The following is a 20,423-nucleotide window of genomic DNA, read 5'->3' as shown; positions in this document are numbered from 1 at the left end:
AATTCCTTCCCATGGTAAGAGAAGATCAGGTTTGAGACGACTTGAGGAACCCGAACGTACACAAGTCCATGGGACCCAACGAGATGCATCCCAGGGTCCTGAGGCAGTTGGCTGATGTAGTTGCTAAGGCACTCTCCATCTTACTTGAAAAGTCATGGCAGTCAGGTGAAGTCCTCAGTGACTGGCGAAAAGGGAGTAAGACTCTGGGGACACCTTACTGCAGCCTTTCAGTACTTATAGGGGGCTTATAAGAAAGGCTTTTGCCAGGGCCTGCAGTGACAGGACAAGGGGCAATGGTTTTAAACTGAAAAAGGGTAGATTTAGCTTGGATATAAGGAAGCAATTTTTTATGATGAGGGTCCTGAGACACTGGAACAGGTTGCCCAGAGAAATTGTGGCTGCCCCGACACTGGAAGTGTTCAAAGGCAGGTTGGGCAGGACCCCATCCTTTATTTTGGAGATTTTGTGAACATGCAGAGTATTTGATGCATTAGTTTGTCATCAGTGTTTTTGTGAAATCTCAAGGATTTCTTTTAAAGTGAAAGTGGATACTGTAAATGTGTTCATTTAAAAAAATAAACTCTGTTTTCTGCAAGTCTCTACATAATTGCCTTATGCTTCTCAGTGACACATCTTGTCCAAATTCTTGAATTTGAACAGAAAAATGATTTGCATGCTGGTTTAAACTAAAAAAAAAAAAAAAAAGTGATTGAGCAACTACTCTGTTGAAATTGAAAACTTGAAACTACGTTATGTTTTTTTTTGACTTCCATCTGTTTAGAAAGTTATTTTCATGCAATTACATCATTTAAACTTTACATAAGGAATTATTGCAAATGATTCCTCTGTGATTCTGCTTTTTGTTGCCAGTATTGCATTCTCCTTCACTGTTGCCTCACGTGTCTGCTCAGTGGGATGTCTATATTGCCATCTATTGATGACAGTAGAAATGTGTCTACAGGCATTGGGTAACCAATGGTGTTACTGAATTATATTATTAATTCAGTAATAATACAGACTCTCAAATTGTGAAAAAACATTTTATTTACATGAATTCGCAAGAAAGAGTAAATGCTATAAAATGAGAATCAGCCAACAGAGGAAATAACAGTCATCCTTATCTCTCCCCCCGTCCCCCACTCCCAATTTATATACTCCACCTGACATACTTGCTCTATGCCAGGATTAAAATCCATGTTATAATTCCAAAATTAAAAATGAGTTCAAATCCCTTTCATTTTAGCCACTCAGTGTGCTTTGTTTTTTCCTGTGTCACATGGTTAATACTGATGGGTTTATGTTGCCTGTAGTTCAATGGGGGTGGGGAGGGATACAAGTAAAGACAGAGAACAAATGTCCCAGTATGTTGATCTCTTGTTTTCAGAACTTGTGATCATAACTCCTGTAGCATGGTGCAGTTTTATGCCAGTGGTATGTATTTGTACTATCCTGTAACTATAGATTTCAGTGTAACATGTTTTTTTCAGTGTTCAGAAAGGGAGCTATTACAATTTCTGGTTCGAATTGTTGGTCACGGAATTTCTTTTGTTGTATTAGCTACCTAAGATAAGACCATAAATCATTAAACTGAAGACATTGATCTCTTTGTCTGATGAATGTTTTCTTTGTAGGCTACAGAAAGTGAGATGGGAGACGTTGATTTAACAGGTCTTCCAGAAGCACCTGTAGACTCTGAAGATGAAGAAGAAGAAGAGGATGAAGATATTGACAGAACTTCAGATCCGCTTCTAGGGCGAGATGTTGTACGAGAGTGCCTTGAGAAAGAGCCTGCAGATAAAACTGATGATGATATTGGTGAGGAGGAAAAAAAAAAACCCTTTATGTAAAACTATATCATATAACATCTGTAAGAGAAGCATATCTGAAAACTGTTCAATGAGTTAATGTTAAATATATATCCTCATAATTATGAACGATGCCTTCCAGAGATCACTTTGCTCTAGTGATACTGTTAATTGAATGATTTCTTCACTTACTATCTGAGAGAGTATTTGTTCTGAGAAACTAAGTATTTTAAAAAACAGTCTTTGAGATGCTTAAGGTGTTAAGTATTACAGTCATTGTATGTGTTGATATAAGGGAGGGATAGGTAGCAAGGTAATTTTGACTGCCTGAAACTGTTGAATTAGTTATTAAATGTCAAAGAGAATATACTATTACTGCAGTATAGATTTATGTAACTGTAAACTGGAAAACCTTTAAGATTAAAATAATTTACTGCAGTGTTTAACTAGAAATTGACATTAGTTTAATAGTAAAAATTGCGTTACGCTTTATACTTCAGATTACTTCTCTAAACACTGGAAAGTCATTTCCTGCTCCTATCAAGCTTATAATTACTGTACTGTAAGGGTATTTTTAATTTTTCTAAATGTTTGAAGCTGAAGTGCTTTTTACACTCTAGCCGGACTGCTGCCGTAAGAGTCAATCAGAACACGATGCAGACTGTAGAGCCGAGTTCCGGCTGTTGATGACAAAATGCATACTGGGCTCATTTAGCTGCAGGCACTAATGGGGATTGTAACACCACTGAGCAATTTTTCCATGAATTTAACTGAGATTTAATATACCTGTGGAGGGTAAGGTATCTAAGGAACCCCTGGGTCTTGCAGTCTTCATATCAATGTTTCCTTTGTCTAACAGAGCAATTATTGGAATTTATGCATCAACTCCCCGCCTTTGCAAACATGACTATGTCTGTGAGAAGAGAACTTTGCTCAGTGATGATATTTGAAGTAGTAGAGCAAGCAGGAGCCATCATACTTGAAGATGGACAAGAAGTAAGTTACTGCTTACGACACAATTTGAGTGCTATAGGCAGTAGGTCATCAAGGGCATCTGGGGGCGAAGGGCTGGAAAATCTGTTTCCCATCTCTGTACCTCTCCCGCACCTGAAAGTTAGAGAATTCTTCTCTCATGGTGACCCATGTCCAAAATCCCAAAATCTTAGCCCATCCCTTTGGGAGATTCTGCTTGTGTATTACTGTCTTTTTTAAGACTTCAGTGTGGCCAAGTATAGACATAAACCAGCATTCAGTATGTTGTTATCAGGTAAGTGCTAACATCTGGAGGAGTTTATTTCAAAGACTATTTGTGGCACAGAAGAGTGCATCATTTCTATTGGTAAAATAACGCTCTTCTAATAATGTGGTTTTTTTTAAATACTGGCATGGAGAGGTACCCTTGCCCAACAATGTAGGTATTATAAATGTCTAAATTAGGAGTGGTTTCCATACATATTCAGTGGGAGGAAAAAGATGTTCAAATTAGTCAGTGATCAGGCTCCCAACGTAAGTGCTCTGAATCACTATTTTGAAATCTCTTTGTCCTTGGATCAAGACATTTGGAATGGCCATAGCAGGTCATCCCTCCAAGAGGACTAGGTAGACTCTCATCTCTGGTAGTGACCAAATGGGTACCCAGGGGAAGAGTGTTCATTCTCACTAAACAGTATAAATATATTGTAGCAATTAGCCCACTGATTAAAAAAGCAATCTATTCATCAGCATTCCTCCCAACTGAATTAGTTCTGAAATGAATGAAGAATGCTGAAAAGCATTCTTGTTTCAGTCATCTTTATTGCTTGCCTTACAGTGCACATTTTTAGTGAATTAAATGTTGCGAAGCTGTTGTGACAACAAACTGGAGACTGCAAGAATAAGCCTTTCTGAGATAAGAGCATTGGAATAGCTTATAAAAGGTGTTGAATTAGCTTCACTTCTTAAATTTGTTTTTTACTTCCTCTAGCTCGATTCTTGGTATGTTATTTTAAATGGCACAGTGGAAATCAGCTATCCTGATGGGAAGAGTGAGAGTCTCTGTATGGGAAATAGTTTTGGGATTACCCCCTCTCTGGACAAACAGTACATGAACGGAGTGGTCAGAACCAAAGTAGACGATTGTCAGGTAAAATTACAATTCTATACAACCACCTTGTATTTTTAAGCATCTAATAAAAGAAAACAGACTGCTTTCATCTTAAGGCATGAACCTTATTCCAGGAGCAGAAAAAAGGAGGTTGGTATTTTATGGGTCAAGGGCTCTGCTGATATTGAGTTAATTGTACGCTCTTTAGTAGCTGGGATTTATTTCATGCTGCTGTTATATGAGAAACAGGAACTTTGCTTCGTGCTGAAATGTAAGCTTAGTCCACCCCAGTCATGCTGGGTGTGCGATTGACATGCAGTAAGAACAGATAAGTAGAAAATACCCATTTCCACTTCTTACAGGCTTTGTCCTCTGTATGTTTATCCATTCAGACAACCTTTTGGAGATGTAAGAAGGTGACCAGTTCTATTTGTCTTCTATTTCTAACTTTCTCCCTCGTGTGGTTGGGCAGAACAGAGTGGGGTTGGAATCAAATGCTGTGCTATTGTGATTGTGTTGAAGCAGCCCAGAGATGGGGATACATTCATGTTTTGGGTATTAATTAACAATCCCATCTTGTTTGGGTGCAGTTTGTGTGTATAGCCCAGCAAGACTACTGGAGGATTCTGAACCACGTGGAAAAAAACACTCATAAAGTGGAGGAAGAAGGAGAAATTGTTATGGTAAAGGAGCACAGGGAGCTGGATCGCAGTGGAACCAGAAAAGGACACATAGTTATCAAGGTGAATTTCTTTCTATGCTTTCCATTAATCTATTAAACCTTTATTTATTAATAAATAAATACAATTTAGGTTTGATTCTAGAACATAGACTCAGTTTTGTCTGTCTCAGCTCAAAAAAATTGATTGGAAGGAATTTATATTATTTTACCAATTTACTTCCATCTCCTTTGTGATAAGGTTAGACTTCTTCAGCACATATGTTGAGTTTTGTATTGGGAGCACCCTTTGGGCATCTTTATGTATTGACGAACTTAAACTGTGTATTAAAAATAAAATTAAGGGAAGTTACTAATTGTTTTAGCCAGGTATTACCTATGCAAAACATTTGGGCTGAGAGAAGCATGAAGATTTGATTTAAACATGTTAGTGTGTTTTCTCCTGAGTTTGCCATAACTGAAATTTGAAAAGGGAGTATACTGTTCACGTGGTTTTATGTTAAGATACTCTCTAGAGGGGAGGTAGTGACGAGAGATATCAGTTATTTTTTGCATTTAATTTTTAAGGCAACACCTGAGCGACTCATCATGCATTTAATAGAAGAACATTCTATTGTGGATCCAACCTACATTGAAGATTTCCTTTTAACATACAGAACATTTCTAACAAGCCCTCTGGAAGTTGGAAATAAACTCTTGGAATGGTTCACAGTGGACAGCCTCAGGGATAAGGTTGGTTTGAGTCTAAGAGATTAGTATTTCTGGTGAAAATATCTCCAAATTTATTCCTTTTTGTGTTGCTGATAAACTAGGATTATGCTCAAGCTATTTTATATGAACTATTTTAAAGCAAAGTATTTTTCACTAGTATCAAGAAAGGATTCTCCAGTGTGTTGTATTTGTATAGTGTACTACCCTAAATTAGGTATGACACTGCCTCTCTCCTAGAGAATGATAAATACTGTTTTCTGTTTAATTTAAAGATGTAAATGCCAATCTCTGAAATCCTTTTTCACCAGAAATGCAGGGAAATTGTGTTCGTGATCTCTTGGACATACCATCTTTCTTTTCACAATAGCATTGTGCTTGTCTTCCATAATTTTCTACTGTAGAGCTTTTCAGTGTATTGAGCACATTTTGTTTGAGCAGCTTATTAAAAACTCTGTGCTTAAAATAAACTCTGCTCAAGACAGGTGCAGTTGATAAAAATGCTTCCATAAATAGAATGAGGCTCGACTCTATGTAACTGTATCACATACACATGAAAAATGTTCATAGTCTGGAACTTGTACCCATGCCCAATTTGTTGAAAATTATGGCAGTAAAATTCTTAGCCAGTAGTTTTATGTGTTCTAGCTTTGATCTGAAGGAAACCCAACAGACTATCAAAACGCTGTACTTCTTGTGTAGGAAATTGTTTGGGGTCATTTGCTGTGGTTACTGCTTCTCTTCTTACCTTTTTCCATGCTGTTCATTTGGCAACTGCTGTTTTTTAAGAAAAGGAAGGTAAAAGAAAACTGTCTCAGCAAATAAAAGAGGAAATTGTTTATTTTTAGAAGAGAAACTGCTATGGATTAACCTTTTTTTATAACATAGATGGATAAAATAGTTGTCAGACTGACTTTATAATGAATGGTAGTAACTCTGTAGCATGTACAAAAGCAACCTGAAGATTTAACTAAAAGTTCTTAAAAGAAAACTTTCTATTATCACAACGTATTTCCTAAACTTTCTTTAAGGAGAACGTTAGGATGCTTTAAAAAGATGTTTTATAAACAACATAAGGAAGGGTTACCTGAAGATGGATTTGTGCACCAGTAAGTACCGGGTGATGTAGCCAATTAGGCACAAAAATGTTTGGTTTTTTAATTTTCATTTGTTTCCACAAATAAAGGAAAAGAGAAGATGATTTCAAGTGTAAATGTCTTCTGCTTCCATTTGTTAACAGATGCAGTAGTCTGTCATATGTTATTCTGCCATGTCCATGTATTCTTCTTTGCTTATAGATTAAAGTTTATAGGGGGAGAATAATAGGTACCTTTATATATACATAATTTTTTTTTTTCACAGGTTACCAGAGTGGTCTTACTGTGGGTGAACAATCATTTTAATGACTTTGAAGGAGATCCTGCTATGACTCGATTTCTGGAAGAATTTGAAAAGAACTTGGAAGATACGGTAGGAGCAAAATCATACTTTCTAATGTTACACACTTTCATTTTCCAGTGTGTTACCAGTGACTAACACATTGTAATCTATGAGTCTTAACAGTCAATAGATGGCTTTTCACATGGACATATTTGTTCTTAAATATATTTTTAGATATAAAGCCCATATAAAATAGTACGTATGGCACTCATTTATGTGTGTTTGCATTACTGTAAAAGAGGACAAGGTTTATTTAGTAAGACTTGGATGCATGGCATCATAAGTCCTTTTTCTGGCACCTGGGGTTTTTTCCACAACTGTTTTTCCATTTCTAGTAAAAGAAACACTGCACTCCATTTTGTGTCTTCTGTGTTACAGAAAATGAAAGGACATCTCAGATTGCTGAATATTGCCTGTGCTGCCAAAGCAAAATGGAGACAAATTACCCTGCAAAAACCTTCTAGAGATTCGCCACTGTTTTTCAGCCTCCTTGGAGGAAGTGACAAGGGTTTTGGTATTTTTGTAGAGACTGTGGAAATGGGCAGTAAAGCAGCAGAAGCTGGACTCAAGCGTGGTGATCAGGTAAAAAGAATAAAGTTCATTTAAAATGTCCATTTCGTATTTTATTAAAAAAAATTCTGGTTCAACCAACTGTAGTGTTCCCAACAAAAAGAATATGCTGTTTACTAAAATACTGACTGGCTAGTATTCTATTGTGAATGCCACAGTTCGGCTTCAGTTTACATGTGTTAAATGGGTTTCTATTAAATAGTTCTCAGAATATTTAAAATATTTAAATAATTCAAAAACAGAATGGGAAGAGAAACCAAATTGTGGTTATTTTAGGAGACTTTCCGTTTGGAGATACGGTTAAGTTGAAGCCATCAGATTGTTTTGTTGGATTGATTCCCACCTAGTGTAAATCATCCCAGTTTACTGAGGCTGGTGGAGCAATGACAATTTACACCAGGTGAAGATCTGGCCTTTGATTGTAACACCTGTTTTGCAGTTTGTGATCCACCATTTTTGATTCAGGTGCAATTCCTAATGGCAAGAATGTCATGTTATCACAGAAGATAAATTTGGTTAAAGTGTTTGGCAGGTAGAAATGGGAGGTCCTGGCTTGTTAACAAGATATAACTTCACTGACATGATCAAATTAGTTACCTTACAAGGAATATTTTCATGCTACCACTGCTATAAAGATAGTAACTTCTGGGAAGTTCTTACTGTGCCTTTGTATTTGTAACTCTGTCGTAAACAGTTGTTCTCCTAATAGTTCAATTTTTATTTCTTCTTAAAGATAATGGAAGTAAATGGACAGAATTTTGAGAATATTACCTTTGTAAAAGCTCTGGAAATCTTAAGGAACAACACTCATCTCTCCATTACTGTAAAAACAAACATTTTTGGTGAGTAGACTTTATATATGATGTATTTTTGTGTATGTGAAGAAAAACTCTGGTCTTTCTGGCTTTAGAAGTGCAGTAAGATTCCACCTTTTTTTTCCTAACTTGCTCTAGGAGTGAAAAGTTGTGCAGAAGTCCCCTCGTTGTGCCTCCATTTGCTCGGATAAGTTCTGGTGTGCCAAGGGCTGCACGTTGAGTGGCACAAAGCCAGCATAGCCAGCTCTTTACTCCCTGAGAAATCCTCAAACGACTGTTTAAGCGGCTTTAGTGTCCCTTCATGCGATATGGCTGAAACAGAGCCAAGGGATCTGGGCCAAAATATTTTTGCCAAGAAACAGCAAAAATGTAAAACTGGGCTTTTGTAAAACTTTTTATAATGGCTGTAAGAACGATAGGATAAATTGCCTTTATATCTAAAATTGAAGAGGGGATATAAAAAGCGGTATGACATATAAATGTTGGCTTTTAATTGTCAATGTGAATATAAACACATAAATACCTCTTTAAAATCTCAGTCAAACCATCTGTTCTTTTTCCATAATCCTGTTCAGGCAACAGAATAACCATAGCTACAGAAAGAACGAGACTGTGCACAAGATAGCTCCTTCCTCTGTAGTTGTATCTGAGACCTGGTGGTTTCCTTTTCTCAGTTTCTTCCTCCAGTTAGCTGCCCTTGTTCACTATTGATTTTCTTTTCAATTATTATTTTCTGTTTATCACTGTGCAGGTAAAAAATTTCAAGATCCTAGCAGTTGCTTATAATAGGAAAACTATGATATAGTTGCCATCGCGGAAACATGGTGGGATGGCTTGCACAACTGGAGTGCTGCAATGGATGGCTATAAACTTTTCAAAAGGGATAGGCGAGGAAGGAGAGGCGGTGGGGTTGCCCTGTGTGTTGGGGAGCGTTTTGATTGTCTCGAGCTTAATGATGGTGGGTGTGAGTGTTTATGTGTAAGAATCATAGGGAAGGGCAACAAGGCAGTTATCATGGTGGGAGTCTGTTATAAACCACCCAACCAGGATGAAGAGGCAGGCGAAATATTCTATAAGCAGCTGGGAGAAGCCTCACAATCGCCAGCCCTGGTTCTTGTGGGGGACTTCAACTTCCCAGATGTCTGCTGGAAATACAGTACAGCAGAGAGGAAACAGTCGAGGAGGTTCCTGGAGTGTGTGGGGAAAAAAGCTCCAAAAAAGCCATAGTAACTGGCGGCCCAGACTAATGTGAAATGACATCAAATAAAGCATAACTGTAATTGAGGCAGTGATAAATTGTTAATTTATATTATAAATGTAAGCAACATACATTTATGAGTGGATTCGAACCTCTTCTCTTCCTGCTAGCTGATATAATTTCAGGGTGGTGTCCCTGATACATTTTAATGAATTCATGTCTTGAAGTATTTTTTCAACAGCGATACTTATTATCCTGTCTTTTTAATTGAGTGCTAAGTGCCTGGTGCTGACAACGAGCAATTCTTATATTTGAATCTATACTGTGAAGGCTTGTAGCCTTAAATTTTGTTGCCTAATAGAAATAGCAATTTGGCTGGGACTTTTTATACAGAAAGTCCTGGTTGTCTTGCTCGTAGGGACAATCTGAGAAATTTGCTCTGTGCCGTTCTGCATTCCCCACTATCACCATGTTTTCAACAGAAAAAACTGAATTTCTGACTTGAGTGATCTAAAAAGATTTAAAAAGATATTTAAAAGATCTTTTAAAAAAATGATTTGTATTGATAAACCAATTTGAACAATTTGTTTTCACCTCTTATATGTGGGAAGAAACACAAACATAAACACTATCTTTTCCATGGAATTATATCTTCGGGAATGTCAGTGTTGGTAATAGAGTGGCTTAGTTTGATAAACACAATAGGAAATTTGATGCAGGTTCTGTTCAGTAGTATTACTAAAAGCAAACAAAGACAGTTTTGGAAAATATCAGTCTGTCTTGCAGTTATTCTTAAGGAAGCATCTGCACTCCATTACCTGAAAGATGCAGACAAAAAAGTTAATAAATACATAGAGATGATTGCTGTGAACGCAATGTTTCCTTATTATCTATCTGGTAATGATAGACTAGTCTATTAAATTTGCTGTGATATGTGCTAATTTCAAAAGTAGTTAGGAGAACTGTGCTATGCATGTTTGATCGTTTTTATTGAACATTTAGGAGTTACTCTTTCTGCCAAGGTAACGAAAAGCAAAACTTGAACGGGAAAAGACCCACACCCTTAGAATCAAAATTAAAATGCAATGTATTGCCTGGTTTGTAACTCTTTGGTTCACTTTTTCTGCAGGAATGTGGGAAGCAAAAGGTTTGAGGGGAAAGAAGAATTCACTGTGAAGTTCTAAGTGTGCAAAGGTAAATCACAATGATTGTATCTTCTCTTGCAGTGTTTAAGGAGCTGCTCTGCAGGATAGGACAAGAGAAGAATGGAATTCCACATATCCCAAAAATTGCAGAAAAGAAAAACAACCGTTATTCCATCCCAGATATGCCTGGAGATGTGGAACAGATGTTTCCCCGTGAAAAAGGAAACAAGAAAATGAAAGCAAACACTGTATCTGGTGGGAGAAACAGAATCAGGAAAATTCTAGACAAGACCCGATTCAGCATCTTGCCTCCAAAACTGTTCAGGTTTGTCAGACTCTTCTGGTCAAAAAGTAATTGTTCCTTATTAAGTTGTGATATTTTAGTTGCTTAGCATCTTCAGTCATTACGTCCATGTTACTTACATTTTTTAAAAAACGCAGCAAATCTTACCCATAAATGCAGAACAAGACCAAAATACCTTCTCTCTCCTAGTGAACACTTTCAAATATCCTTTTCCTCTGTCCTTGTTTTGAAAGCCTGTCTACAACATGTAATTAAAACATCTGAGTGCCATTATTTTTATTAGTTTCTTTCGTCCCAAGATGAATATAAGGAGCTTAATGCACATAATTGAAACAAAATTGTTTTGCAGTGATGGTAGTGTGAGCCAGTCACAGGACGACAGCATTGTTGGGACTCGGCAGTGCAGACACAGCCTGGCCATCATGCCTATTCCGGGAACGCTCTCATCCAGTAGCCCTGACCTGTTGCAGCCTACGACAAGCATTCTGGATTTCTCTAATCCTTCAGGTAAGACAGCAGCATTAGCTTGATTTACAGGATGATTACAAGGTAGCTGGTTCAGGGGGAAAATTACATCTTTTACCAGCATCAAACATGCCGAGTGCAGTTACCTGTTTATCTTGTGGCCCTAATGGGTCCAAACTGGAGATTCGCTGAAAATCCAAACTGCCTGAACCTCTCTTGCCTGTTTTTTTGTAATGTGACACTTAGCTTGTTTTTACAAAGAAATGTATTTTGCCACCTCTGAGAGTCTTTGAATTACTGGAGTTTACCAGAGCTCTGGTGGAAGCAGATTGTCCTTGTCTGCACCTTTGTCTTTTGTCATCTCTTCCCAATGCCAGTACTCCTGCTGATTTCACTTGTCCATCCACCATCTTTGAATATATATTTCAAGCAGTATTATGGAGAGAATAGGACTGCCGTGGTACCAACATAGTGATATTAATGTTTAATGTTTTACAAACATTACATATATTCAACTGTATGTCTGAAAAACTGAAAAATGTTTTGAGATGTGTAGTCTATGCTTTCATTGCTGTTACTGTAGGAATACAGTTTATGGGGTGGCTGCAGGAGGCATTTGTTGTTATATGCAGCTGCCTGTAAACATGTCAAGTCAGAATCTCGTTTCCCTATTTCAAGTGTAAGTTCTGTGCAGAATTACATATTCTGTAAAGCGCCTAGTGGCTATGACTTATGTTTATGTAAACTTGCAGATTTCCCCTTTATAAGGGATGTACACAGAAATACCCTATCAAGTGCATAAATAACCATAGCAAATAAGTTTCTTTTTTGCTGCAAATCCAGGTTCTTGCTGTCTGCGTGAGAGCTACATACGTGTTCTCTTAAGAATCTTCATTTATTACTCTACAAGTTACTGCATAATACGGAATGTTGATAACTAGTCCTTCTTACCTTTAAATTTACTATGACAAATATGCTGTCATTTTTGAATGGCAGAGAAAATCAAAATATTTCTGACAGTGTACTACATACACTTGATAAGTTTTGTAAACATCTAAATCTTGATTTGGTGTTGACACAGTTTTTTTCTTTCTTTCCTGCCTGCAGCTGTTGGGTTTTACTGTAAGTATCCTGATGTATAGCATCCTGTAGACCTTAATATTGCATGGCTTGCCTGTTAAACTTAACACTTTCATATGTTGCATTGACATAGTTATTACTGTTAGGGCATTAGATAGTCCTGTGCCCTGTAATCTTCCCTTAAATAAAACAAATCCATAGGTTCTCTTCATCGGCACAGTGCTGTACTGAGGCTGAGACCTGCATTTTATTCCCATTTCTGTCACCAACACACTGAATGACTTTTGGCAGGTTACTTCGTTTCTCTGTGACCTTGCTTTAAAGGAATGAAGTTGCTTACATCCCTTTTATGGAAACTGAAGTTTTAGATGATAATGTGATTTGAGATTTAGTTTGTTCTTCTGTTGGACTCTGTATAACTAAAATTATGTGCATGCAAACTTGAAACGTGTTTTGTATTGTCAACATAAGCTGAATAATGCATAAGAAAATAATTTTTTTTACTGTTTACCTGCTTAAAAGCAAAGACCATGAAGACAGATATGTGTTTGTAATATAAGTTTCCCTCACCTGTCATAAGTTACACTAAGTTTTGGTTGTGTGGTGATTCTCGCCCCCCCTCCCCCCCCAAATTACATTTCAGTTTTTGGGTTTATACCTGGAGTGTGTTCTGATTTTTAGGTATGTTGATACCAAAGTATAGATGCCTGCCTCTTCGGTTGATTTATTATAATTTTTATGAGTGCAGGCATTTCCTGAATTGTTCAGTGTGTCATTTTCACCACTTTCAGTCTGAAATAAGTACATAATATTTATTTTTCGCTTTTATTGCCCCCATTCATGTATGCATGGAGCTTCTCAAATTCAACTAGTTCCCAACTGTTAATAAGACTATTCTGGTAATGTGATAATCATAATGAAACTGTTAGTAGAATTAGTTTTCAATCAGATTTTTTTTTTTAAAACCCTGTTTCCTCCCGTCTTCCAGTTTATTTACAGCTGATGTTGAGGCTTTCTTTTTTCCAATGGGTGGAAACTTTTCATGCTGGATCATAAATTACCTGCTTACTTTTTGCCCTGAAATTCCTGCTACTTGCCCCCATAACACCATTAAGTCCTGATGCAAGAAAGAGTAATGCCAAGGTCACTGCCGCATTAAAAGAGATCTTCATTTCTTCTTTAAACAGTGGATTTTGACAGAGAAAAATTAATGCATAGGCGATTGGGTAAGCCGCATGTAAAACTCAGTGCTCAGAGAGCTGCTGCTGGGAGGACCTCGATGCACAGCCCGGCAGGATGATTCGCCTGGCAGAAGCGCTGATTCCCCTCGGGCAGAGGGACGCCTGGTCATTACCTCCCCGCGGCACTCCCTGCCCTGCCCGGCGACTCGGGGCGTCCTCTTGGGCGGCAGGTCTCATACCTTAATCCACGGATTTGGCACTTATCGCTGAGGTTATTAAAGGCTAGTCAAATAACAGCGAGAGAAGCGAAGAGCTGTTTTGGAGGCTGTTGCTCTACTAACGGCCCTTCACTTCTTTCACTGGGAATCTCTGATGCAGGAGTTAATGGCACATCTGCCTCCGACGTGGTTTTTGAATAGCTGCAGGCTCTGAAGACATGGCTGAGGGCTCAGTAAGAGCCTCCCACCTTCTCAGGTCTGCAGAAAACTTGTGAAGTTTTAGTCTTCAAAGTTTAGGGAGGGGGGGAAAAACTGTGCTTCCCTGAGTTTCAAATGAGCGTGCACTCTGACTCTTGACATTTTTTTCCAATCAGTTTTATTTTGGAAATCAAGCCTTCTGTAATAACTAATGGAGCGAATTATTTCCAATCATCAAGCTGTAGATTAAACGTGCGTTTCTTTAGATATTTATTTCCTGCTGTAGGCTGCCTCAGATAAAGCTGTTCTCTAATGCATTTATAATACATAAAATGTGCTATAAATAAGTACACTAGCCAAAGAATTAACTGCTGGCAGCAGTTAGTTCCTTCAGGGTGAGAGAGGGAGTGTAAACGCTTGCAGCTAGTTATGAGAGCAACCAGATCTCCTTTCCTCTTCATCTCCTCCTGCCCGCAGCCCATCCATGCGTGCTCGATGGCTTACCGTCCCCGGGAAGGGTACCCTGGCACGCATGTTGATTCTGGCTCTCGCAAAGACAAAAGAGCCAAAGAAGGAACGATGCTGCCAAAGTTTTTGAGACACGCTGAGAAGGACAGTGTATAGCTTAGTAATATATCTAGATGTCTTGTACTTTGATTGTGGTCGTGGGATGAAGAAGTGATTGAGTTGTGGAAATGCAGGGAGGAGAAGAGTCCTCTTTTTTCCTCACACAGTTGAAGGAAATGACTGAATATTTTAATGAATATTTATCAAGTCCAGCATGGCTTTTTTCTTGCTAGCTGCTTTTTGATTTCTGGCTATCAAATGAGATAGTAAATGACCTCGTGTCTTTTCAAGGGACAAGTAACTTCATACGTTAAAGGTGTTACTCTGTTATTTTAGATATTCCGGATCAAGTAATAAGAGTTTTCAAAGCAGATCAGCAGAGCTGTTACATTATCATCAGCAAGGACACTACAGCAAAAGAAGTTGTGAGTCACGCCGTCCACGAATTCAACTTGACGGGAGCCCCAGAGACCTACTCCCTCTGCGAAGTGTCTGTCAGCCCCGAGGGAGTCATCAAACAACGGAGACTCCCAGATCAGTTCTCAAAATTGGCCGACAGAATTCAACTCAATGGACGGTAAATGGTCCCTTGTGATTTCAGTTTGGATTTATTTGCCTTTTAGGATTGAAACATCCAAAAGAAACACTGGGGAGGGATGCCTTAATTAAAATAGACAGGTGTCTATTAGAAGAACAAGCAAGTAAATGTCAGTAACTTACACTTCCCTCTCTTTTTTTTCTTGTTGCACCTTCCTCTTCTGCGCCCAAAAAAACCCTCCCCAAATCTACAGCAAGCTCGCTTGATGACAATTAAATGTAGCAAATCAGGATAACATATATAGTGGCTTACACTTAGAACAAATATAATTTTTTTCTTTTTGACGCTTTCCACATGTACTTCAGGATTAAAGCATACAATTAATTTCTTTCTCAGTGATGTCATGTTGCAACGAACTGATACTAACCTGAGATAAACTCTTCCATTTTTATGTAAACTGTTATGAATGTTTCTGAAATGTTAAGTGCGTCAGTTTTATCTGATGACCTGATCCATACCAGAAGAAAGTTTATTCCGTAAAAAATTCTTTAGTCTTCTTTGCTAGGCAACAGAGGGAATTTATGAGGAATACACTTTTGTATATCTGAAAGTGATCTGCTTGGGACCATGGAAATTAATTTTCCAGATACATTTTCATTTCCTGAATACTATGTGCTTCATGTAAATATTAATATGCCACACTAAATTTATGTAAGAAACCACACTAAATTTGTCTAAGAAATGGAGAAATACATTAATGAGATTTCTCGGGACTAATGTGTATTTAAAATGTTATTTCACAGCTGAATTTACAAACGGGAAAGTAACTGACCTTCTTCTGAAGGTGAAAGCTACAGCATATTGCGGAGTACAGTATAGAAAATATTAGCAAAGCGGTAGATTAAAACAGCTTTTGAAATGTTTTTTTTACTTCAGTAATGATGGTATTTTATACTAGCTAAAGTACAAGGTTATGCTGTCCCTTCTTGCCTCTGTCTTTGCCTCTCACACTGGGTTGTCAACAGCAATGTGGAAATACTCTCATATAAACACGCCTGTGGTGTCAGTAATGTCCACATTGATTGGTATAGTGCAATGTCTTTGTGTTCAGAAACCCTCTGAAGAGCATCTCTAATGTTTTATTGTAACTCAACTATTCTTTAGGTATTATCTGAAAAACAATATGGAGACAGAGACCTTATGCTCAGATGAGGATGCTCAAGAGCTACTGAGAGAAAGCCAAATTTCCCTCTTACAGCTGAGCACCATTGAGGTTGCCACTCAGCTTTCCATGAGAGACTTTGAATTATTTCGCAATATTGAGCCTACAGAATACATTGATGACCTTTATAAGCTAGACTCCAAAACAGGAAATGCTCACCTGAAACAGTTTGAAGATGTCATAAATCAAGAGACGTTCTGGGTTGCCATGGAAATTTTAGCAGAGCCCAACCAACTCAAAAGAATGAAGATTATTAAGCATTTCATTAAAATTGCCCTCCACTGTCGAGAATGCAAGAACTTCAATTCCATGTTCGCGGTTATAAGGTAAAATACTTCCCATTTGTCAGATCTGTGTTGTGCTGTCAAAGGTATTTTGTTAATCTAAACGGAAAGAAAAGAAATAGGTATATCCTGAACAGGTTACCGATGGTGCTGGGTGGTTTTAAGGGAATTACCAAGCTTTTCAAAAGCCAGACTGTACAAAGAGATGTATTGTCGCTGCAGTCTGTCTTCCTCAGCCTCAGAAGTTCAGTCTTATTGCGGTGGTTGATGTGACTGTCTCTTTTTTTAATTCTTACTTTGAAAGAGAAGATTTGGACAAAAGCAGTGTTTGCCTGATGAACTTCAGAAACCTGCCTGAACACTGCTGTCATTTTCTGTGATTCTGGCACTTTATTTCCTTTCTCTTTTCAGTCATTGTTACTTTTTCAGTGTGCACTGAGTCATATCTGCGATGATGAGATTTCTTTATTTCTTCCTTTCATTGTAAGGACTTCCTCAAATCAGTCTTGTTTTAGTTTAATTTTCCTTTTCATTCTTTCCTGTCATCTGCTTGCTCCTCTGCTTTGTTTTTTTTTTTTTCCCCCTCTTCATATGCACATTTAGGCTTTCTCTTCTGATTTATACTAGATGCTGTTACTTTAACAGCATGAAGCTTTCTCTTCTGATTTATACTAGATGCTGCTACTTAAACAGCATGAGTTCAGCATTTCCTTTATTTGCAATTAACTTATATCCAGGTTTTAATTTAAGAAAAAAAAAAAAGGCGCTGTGATTCATCAGACAAAGATCTGGATTCGTGCTGTATCCCAGCACCAGCACTATCTTTGAAAATACCATTTTTAAATATTTTCTTCCATGTCTAGCCAGTTTATCAAATGGTATTGGCTTCTGTTTAGTCATACACTAAAGAATTCATTAATTTCCTTAAAGGGTACTGGGCAACCATTGGGGCTGTGGGTACTCATTACATGGTGAATACACATGTGGATCCTGAATCTAATTTCTATATTCTGCTCCCTAATTTCTCATGGTTTATTGACTCTTCCTGCTTCTCAGTTAAGTCTAATCAGGCCATGACTGAAGTGATCCTTGGTCAAAAAAAAGCAGATAAATTAGCTTTTGTTTTACCCTTATTTCCAGAGGAATATGTTTTTGTTAGCATATGCCACAGGGGTTCTCGTTCTTGCCTTGCATTGCATATCAATACGATGCCATATGTTTCATGAAATAGGAAGATAACCATCCTAATGTAGCATGTGAAAGAGGAGCTGTGTGGTGGCATATGTTTGATTTTTCACATGAGAGAAGGCTTTGTTTGTGGTTTGACAATAGCATGGAGAGAAATCTGTATTAAAAAAAAAAAACCAAATACAAAATAAGTTTTTGAAGCTTTCAAAATGAGAAAAATCTTCTTAGAATAACAAATTCAGTAACTGTATGATTCTGGATTTACTAATGAATGCTGGAGAATATCACTTTCCAGTTCTGCAGCTACAAGAACTTTGCAGTCATTGCAAAATTTCTTGAGCAAAGTTGGTGACAAATTATGATAGGGAGGATGGATATATTTCATCTTTTAAATTTTTTTTTATTGCATCCAGATACTTCTGGATATATTTTTACTTAATGAGAATGAGGGCACAATAGCAAATTTTAGCATATCTGCTGCTTCTAGTTCTTAGTCTGTTTGTGCTCATTTACAAATGCTCCAAACATACTCCTCTTAAGTCTTGCCACTTTTGCTTGCGATAAGCTGTGCACTGTTCTCACTTGCTACTGTAGCAGTGCATTCACCTCATTAATTTTTCACCCTTTTTGTCCTTATTGCGGTATACATTTTTACAGGAGAGAAACAGTTTTTAAATTAAACGGGCATCAGTACTGTGTTAGAGAGAGATTGTTTTGGCAGACTAACTTGAAATTTGTACCTTGTGAATAGGAAGCAGTCATGCTTTTTGCAGTTCTTTTTTTCAGATGCTCATAAGAGCGAACAGCAGAGGTTTATTGTGATGAACTTGCAGCCTGGCGTTCACCAGCTTGACAGTTAACCTTGTGAAAGCTATCTTTAATCCTTAAAACAAAAAAACAACCCTTTACTTCCTTATGAAAGGTAATGATTCCGCTAACAGCTAATAACGAAATGTGTCTGCCTTACAGTGGGTTAAATCTAGCACCAGTAGCACGTCTCAGAGGCACTTGGGAGAAGTTACCGAGCAAGTATGAAAAGCACCTCAGAGACCTTCAAGATCTTTTTGATCCATCTCGAAACATGGCAAAATACCGCAACATCCTTAGCAGCCAGAGCATGCAGCCTCCAATTATTCCACTTTTTCCTGTTGTCAAGAAGGATATCACGTTTCTGCATGAAGGTAATGTCAAACATAGAAAAATAATAAACTAAGCATTGGATACGCTTTAGCCCGTTCTTCAGTGCTCTGTGATTCAACAGATGTCTAAAAGAAGCTGCCACCAGTAGGATGCTTTTCATGCATCCTTTGTGGGAGTAAAATAAAGTAGAACTCTGAATGCATAATGGAAGAGACTGATCCTAGACAAAAATTAAACATTAAATGCATATTTTTAATATTTTAAAAGCAATGCTTAATCTTCATCAGCTGTCTAAGGTTTAGGGTGCAGGAGTAGGTGAGTGTGCTAACTGTAGTAGTTACACTACTTCAAACATATTTCTCTTACAAAAACTTGTTGCTGCCATGTTTCTAGGTTTTAGTTCCATGTTACGGCTTTCAGATAGCTATGATGATACAACACCTCCTACTCTTGCTTTCAGCATTTTCAAAGGTTTTTGTTTAAACATTTCCATTTTTTTCCTTTTACACAAAGTTCTGTTCACAATTGGTTAAGGTGTTAAGCATTTCCAAATATGCCCAATTCTTGTGATGTTTCAGAACTATTTGAACTAGTTTCAGAATGCGAACGCTGTTGATGTCAGATCTATATTTATATTATTTTAACATCTATGCCAATGAATTTGGGCATAGTTCGCTTACTCCTTTTTCCTCCTACTAATATTTGTTATTTTAGAAATAGATTAACAAGAGCAATGCTAGGTAGTCTGAGTGACCCTGATTGTCACTTGTGTTTTGCCAGAGTTTCCTGTTTTCTTGCTATTTTGATTAAAGCAGTTTTGTTGATGGAGGTGCAGGGAGGGAGGAGGGGTAATGTGGAGGACATAGAACCACGTTGCCCATTAAAAAAGTATTTCTTACTCTCTTTTTTTCATATATGTGTGTGTTTCAATTATGCAGGAAATGATTCTAAAGTGGATGGCCTGGTAAATTTTGAGAAACTCAGAATGATTGCCAAAGAAATTCGCCAAGTTGTCAGAATGACCTCAGCAAACATGGATCCGGCTGTAATGTTCAGACAAAGGTGTGCAATTTAGAAAGGCAGTAGGATTGAAGGTGTCTCAGAGTGGGTAGGGATCTGGGTTTGTGTGTGCATCAGTACGTTAATATTTCATTGTGTAACTTACCATTGACACTCACCATCAGAACCGCAATCTTTATCAAATTATGTCAATACAGTTGATGCTTCCAAGACCTGCTTTTAATGACTACTAAACCAATTTTTTGTCTTTTAAAAGTAAGGAAGAATAGGTTCTAGTTTTAATGATTCATATTTTTGCTAAATAAAATGTTAGAGTCAGTAGAGTTTTGGGAGAGGTATAATATTAGGGGGGTACAATAATATCTATATATGAGAGAGAGAAAGATAAAAAGCACCTAAATCACCCATGTATAAATCTGAAATGTTGCTTCAAAATGACACCCCACTGATAACACATTAAAAACAAACAAAATATTTTTTATTTGTTCTAAACACAGCTTGCTCCACCTATGTAATGTTTGATATGTTCAGGCTGTAAGGAAGTGGAGGGTGTTTTCTTGTTTTCTCTCCGCCCC

The 20,423-nt window shown here is 37.6% G+C and overlaps 1 protein-coding gene across 1 annotated transcript in view; it reads left to right on the top strand.

Annotated features, from left to right (window-relative positions):
* RAPGEF6 (Rap guanine nucleotide exchange factor (GEF) 6) overlaps nucleotides 1–19,890 on the top strand; it is a gene marked incomplete at its 3' end in the record, with an annotated part of 42,531 nt that extends 22,641 nt beyond the window's left edge. The window contains exons 3-17 of the mRNA XM_009572804.1: nucleotides 1,632–1,815; nucleotides 2,665–2,801; nucleotides 3,769–3,927; nucleotides 4,479–4,631; nucleotides 5,135–5,299; nucleotides 6,638–6,745; nucleotides 7,094–7,297; nucleotides 8,019–8,127; nucleotides 10,525–10,768; nucleotides 11,097–11,254; nucleotides 12,320–12,334; nucleotides 14,793–15,033; nucleotides 16,159–16,542; nucleotides 18,658–18,869; nucleotides 19,767–19,890. Of these exons, the coding sequence (XP_009571099.1) occupies nucleotides 1,632–1,815; nucleotides 2,665–2,801; nucleotides 3,769–3,927; nucleotides 4,479–4,631; nucleotides 5,135–5,299; nucleotides 6,638–6,745; nucleotides 7,094–7,297; nucleotides 8,019–8,127; nucleotides 10,525–10,768; nucleotides 11,097–11,254; nucleotides 12,320–12,334; nucleotides 14,793–15,033; nucleotides 16,159–16,542; nucleotides 18,658–18,869; nucleotides 19,767–19,890 (2,597 nt within the window). The remainder of the gene's footprint in view (nucleotides 1–1,631; nucleotides 1,816–2,664; nucleotides 2,802–3,768; nucleotides 3,928–4,478; nucleotides 4,632–5,134; nucleotides 5,300–6,637; nucleotides 6,746–7,093; nucleotides 7,298–8,018; nucleotides 8,128–10,524; nucleotides 10,769–11,096; nucleotides 11,255–12,319; nucleotides 12,335–14,792; nucleotides 15,034–16,158; nucleotides 16,543–18,657; nucleotides 18,870–19,766) is intronic.
* Between the last annotated feature and the right edge of the window lie 533 nt (nucleotides 19,891–20,423).

Source organism: Fulmarus glacialis, unplaced genomic scaffold (genome assembly GCF_000690835.1).
Source record: "Fulmarus glacialis isolate BGI_N327 unplaced genomic scaffold, ASM69083v1 scaffold1172, whole genome shotgun sequence".
Lineage (NCBI taxonomy): Eukaryota > Metazoa > Chordata > Aves > Procellariiformes > Procellariidae > Fulmarus > Fulmarus glacialis.
Note: the sequence above shows the minus strand (reverse complement) of the source record. Positions and strands in the feature narration are given on the sequence as shown.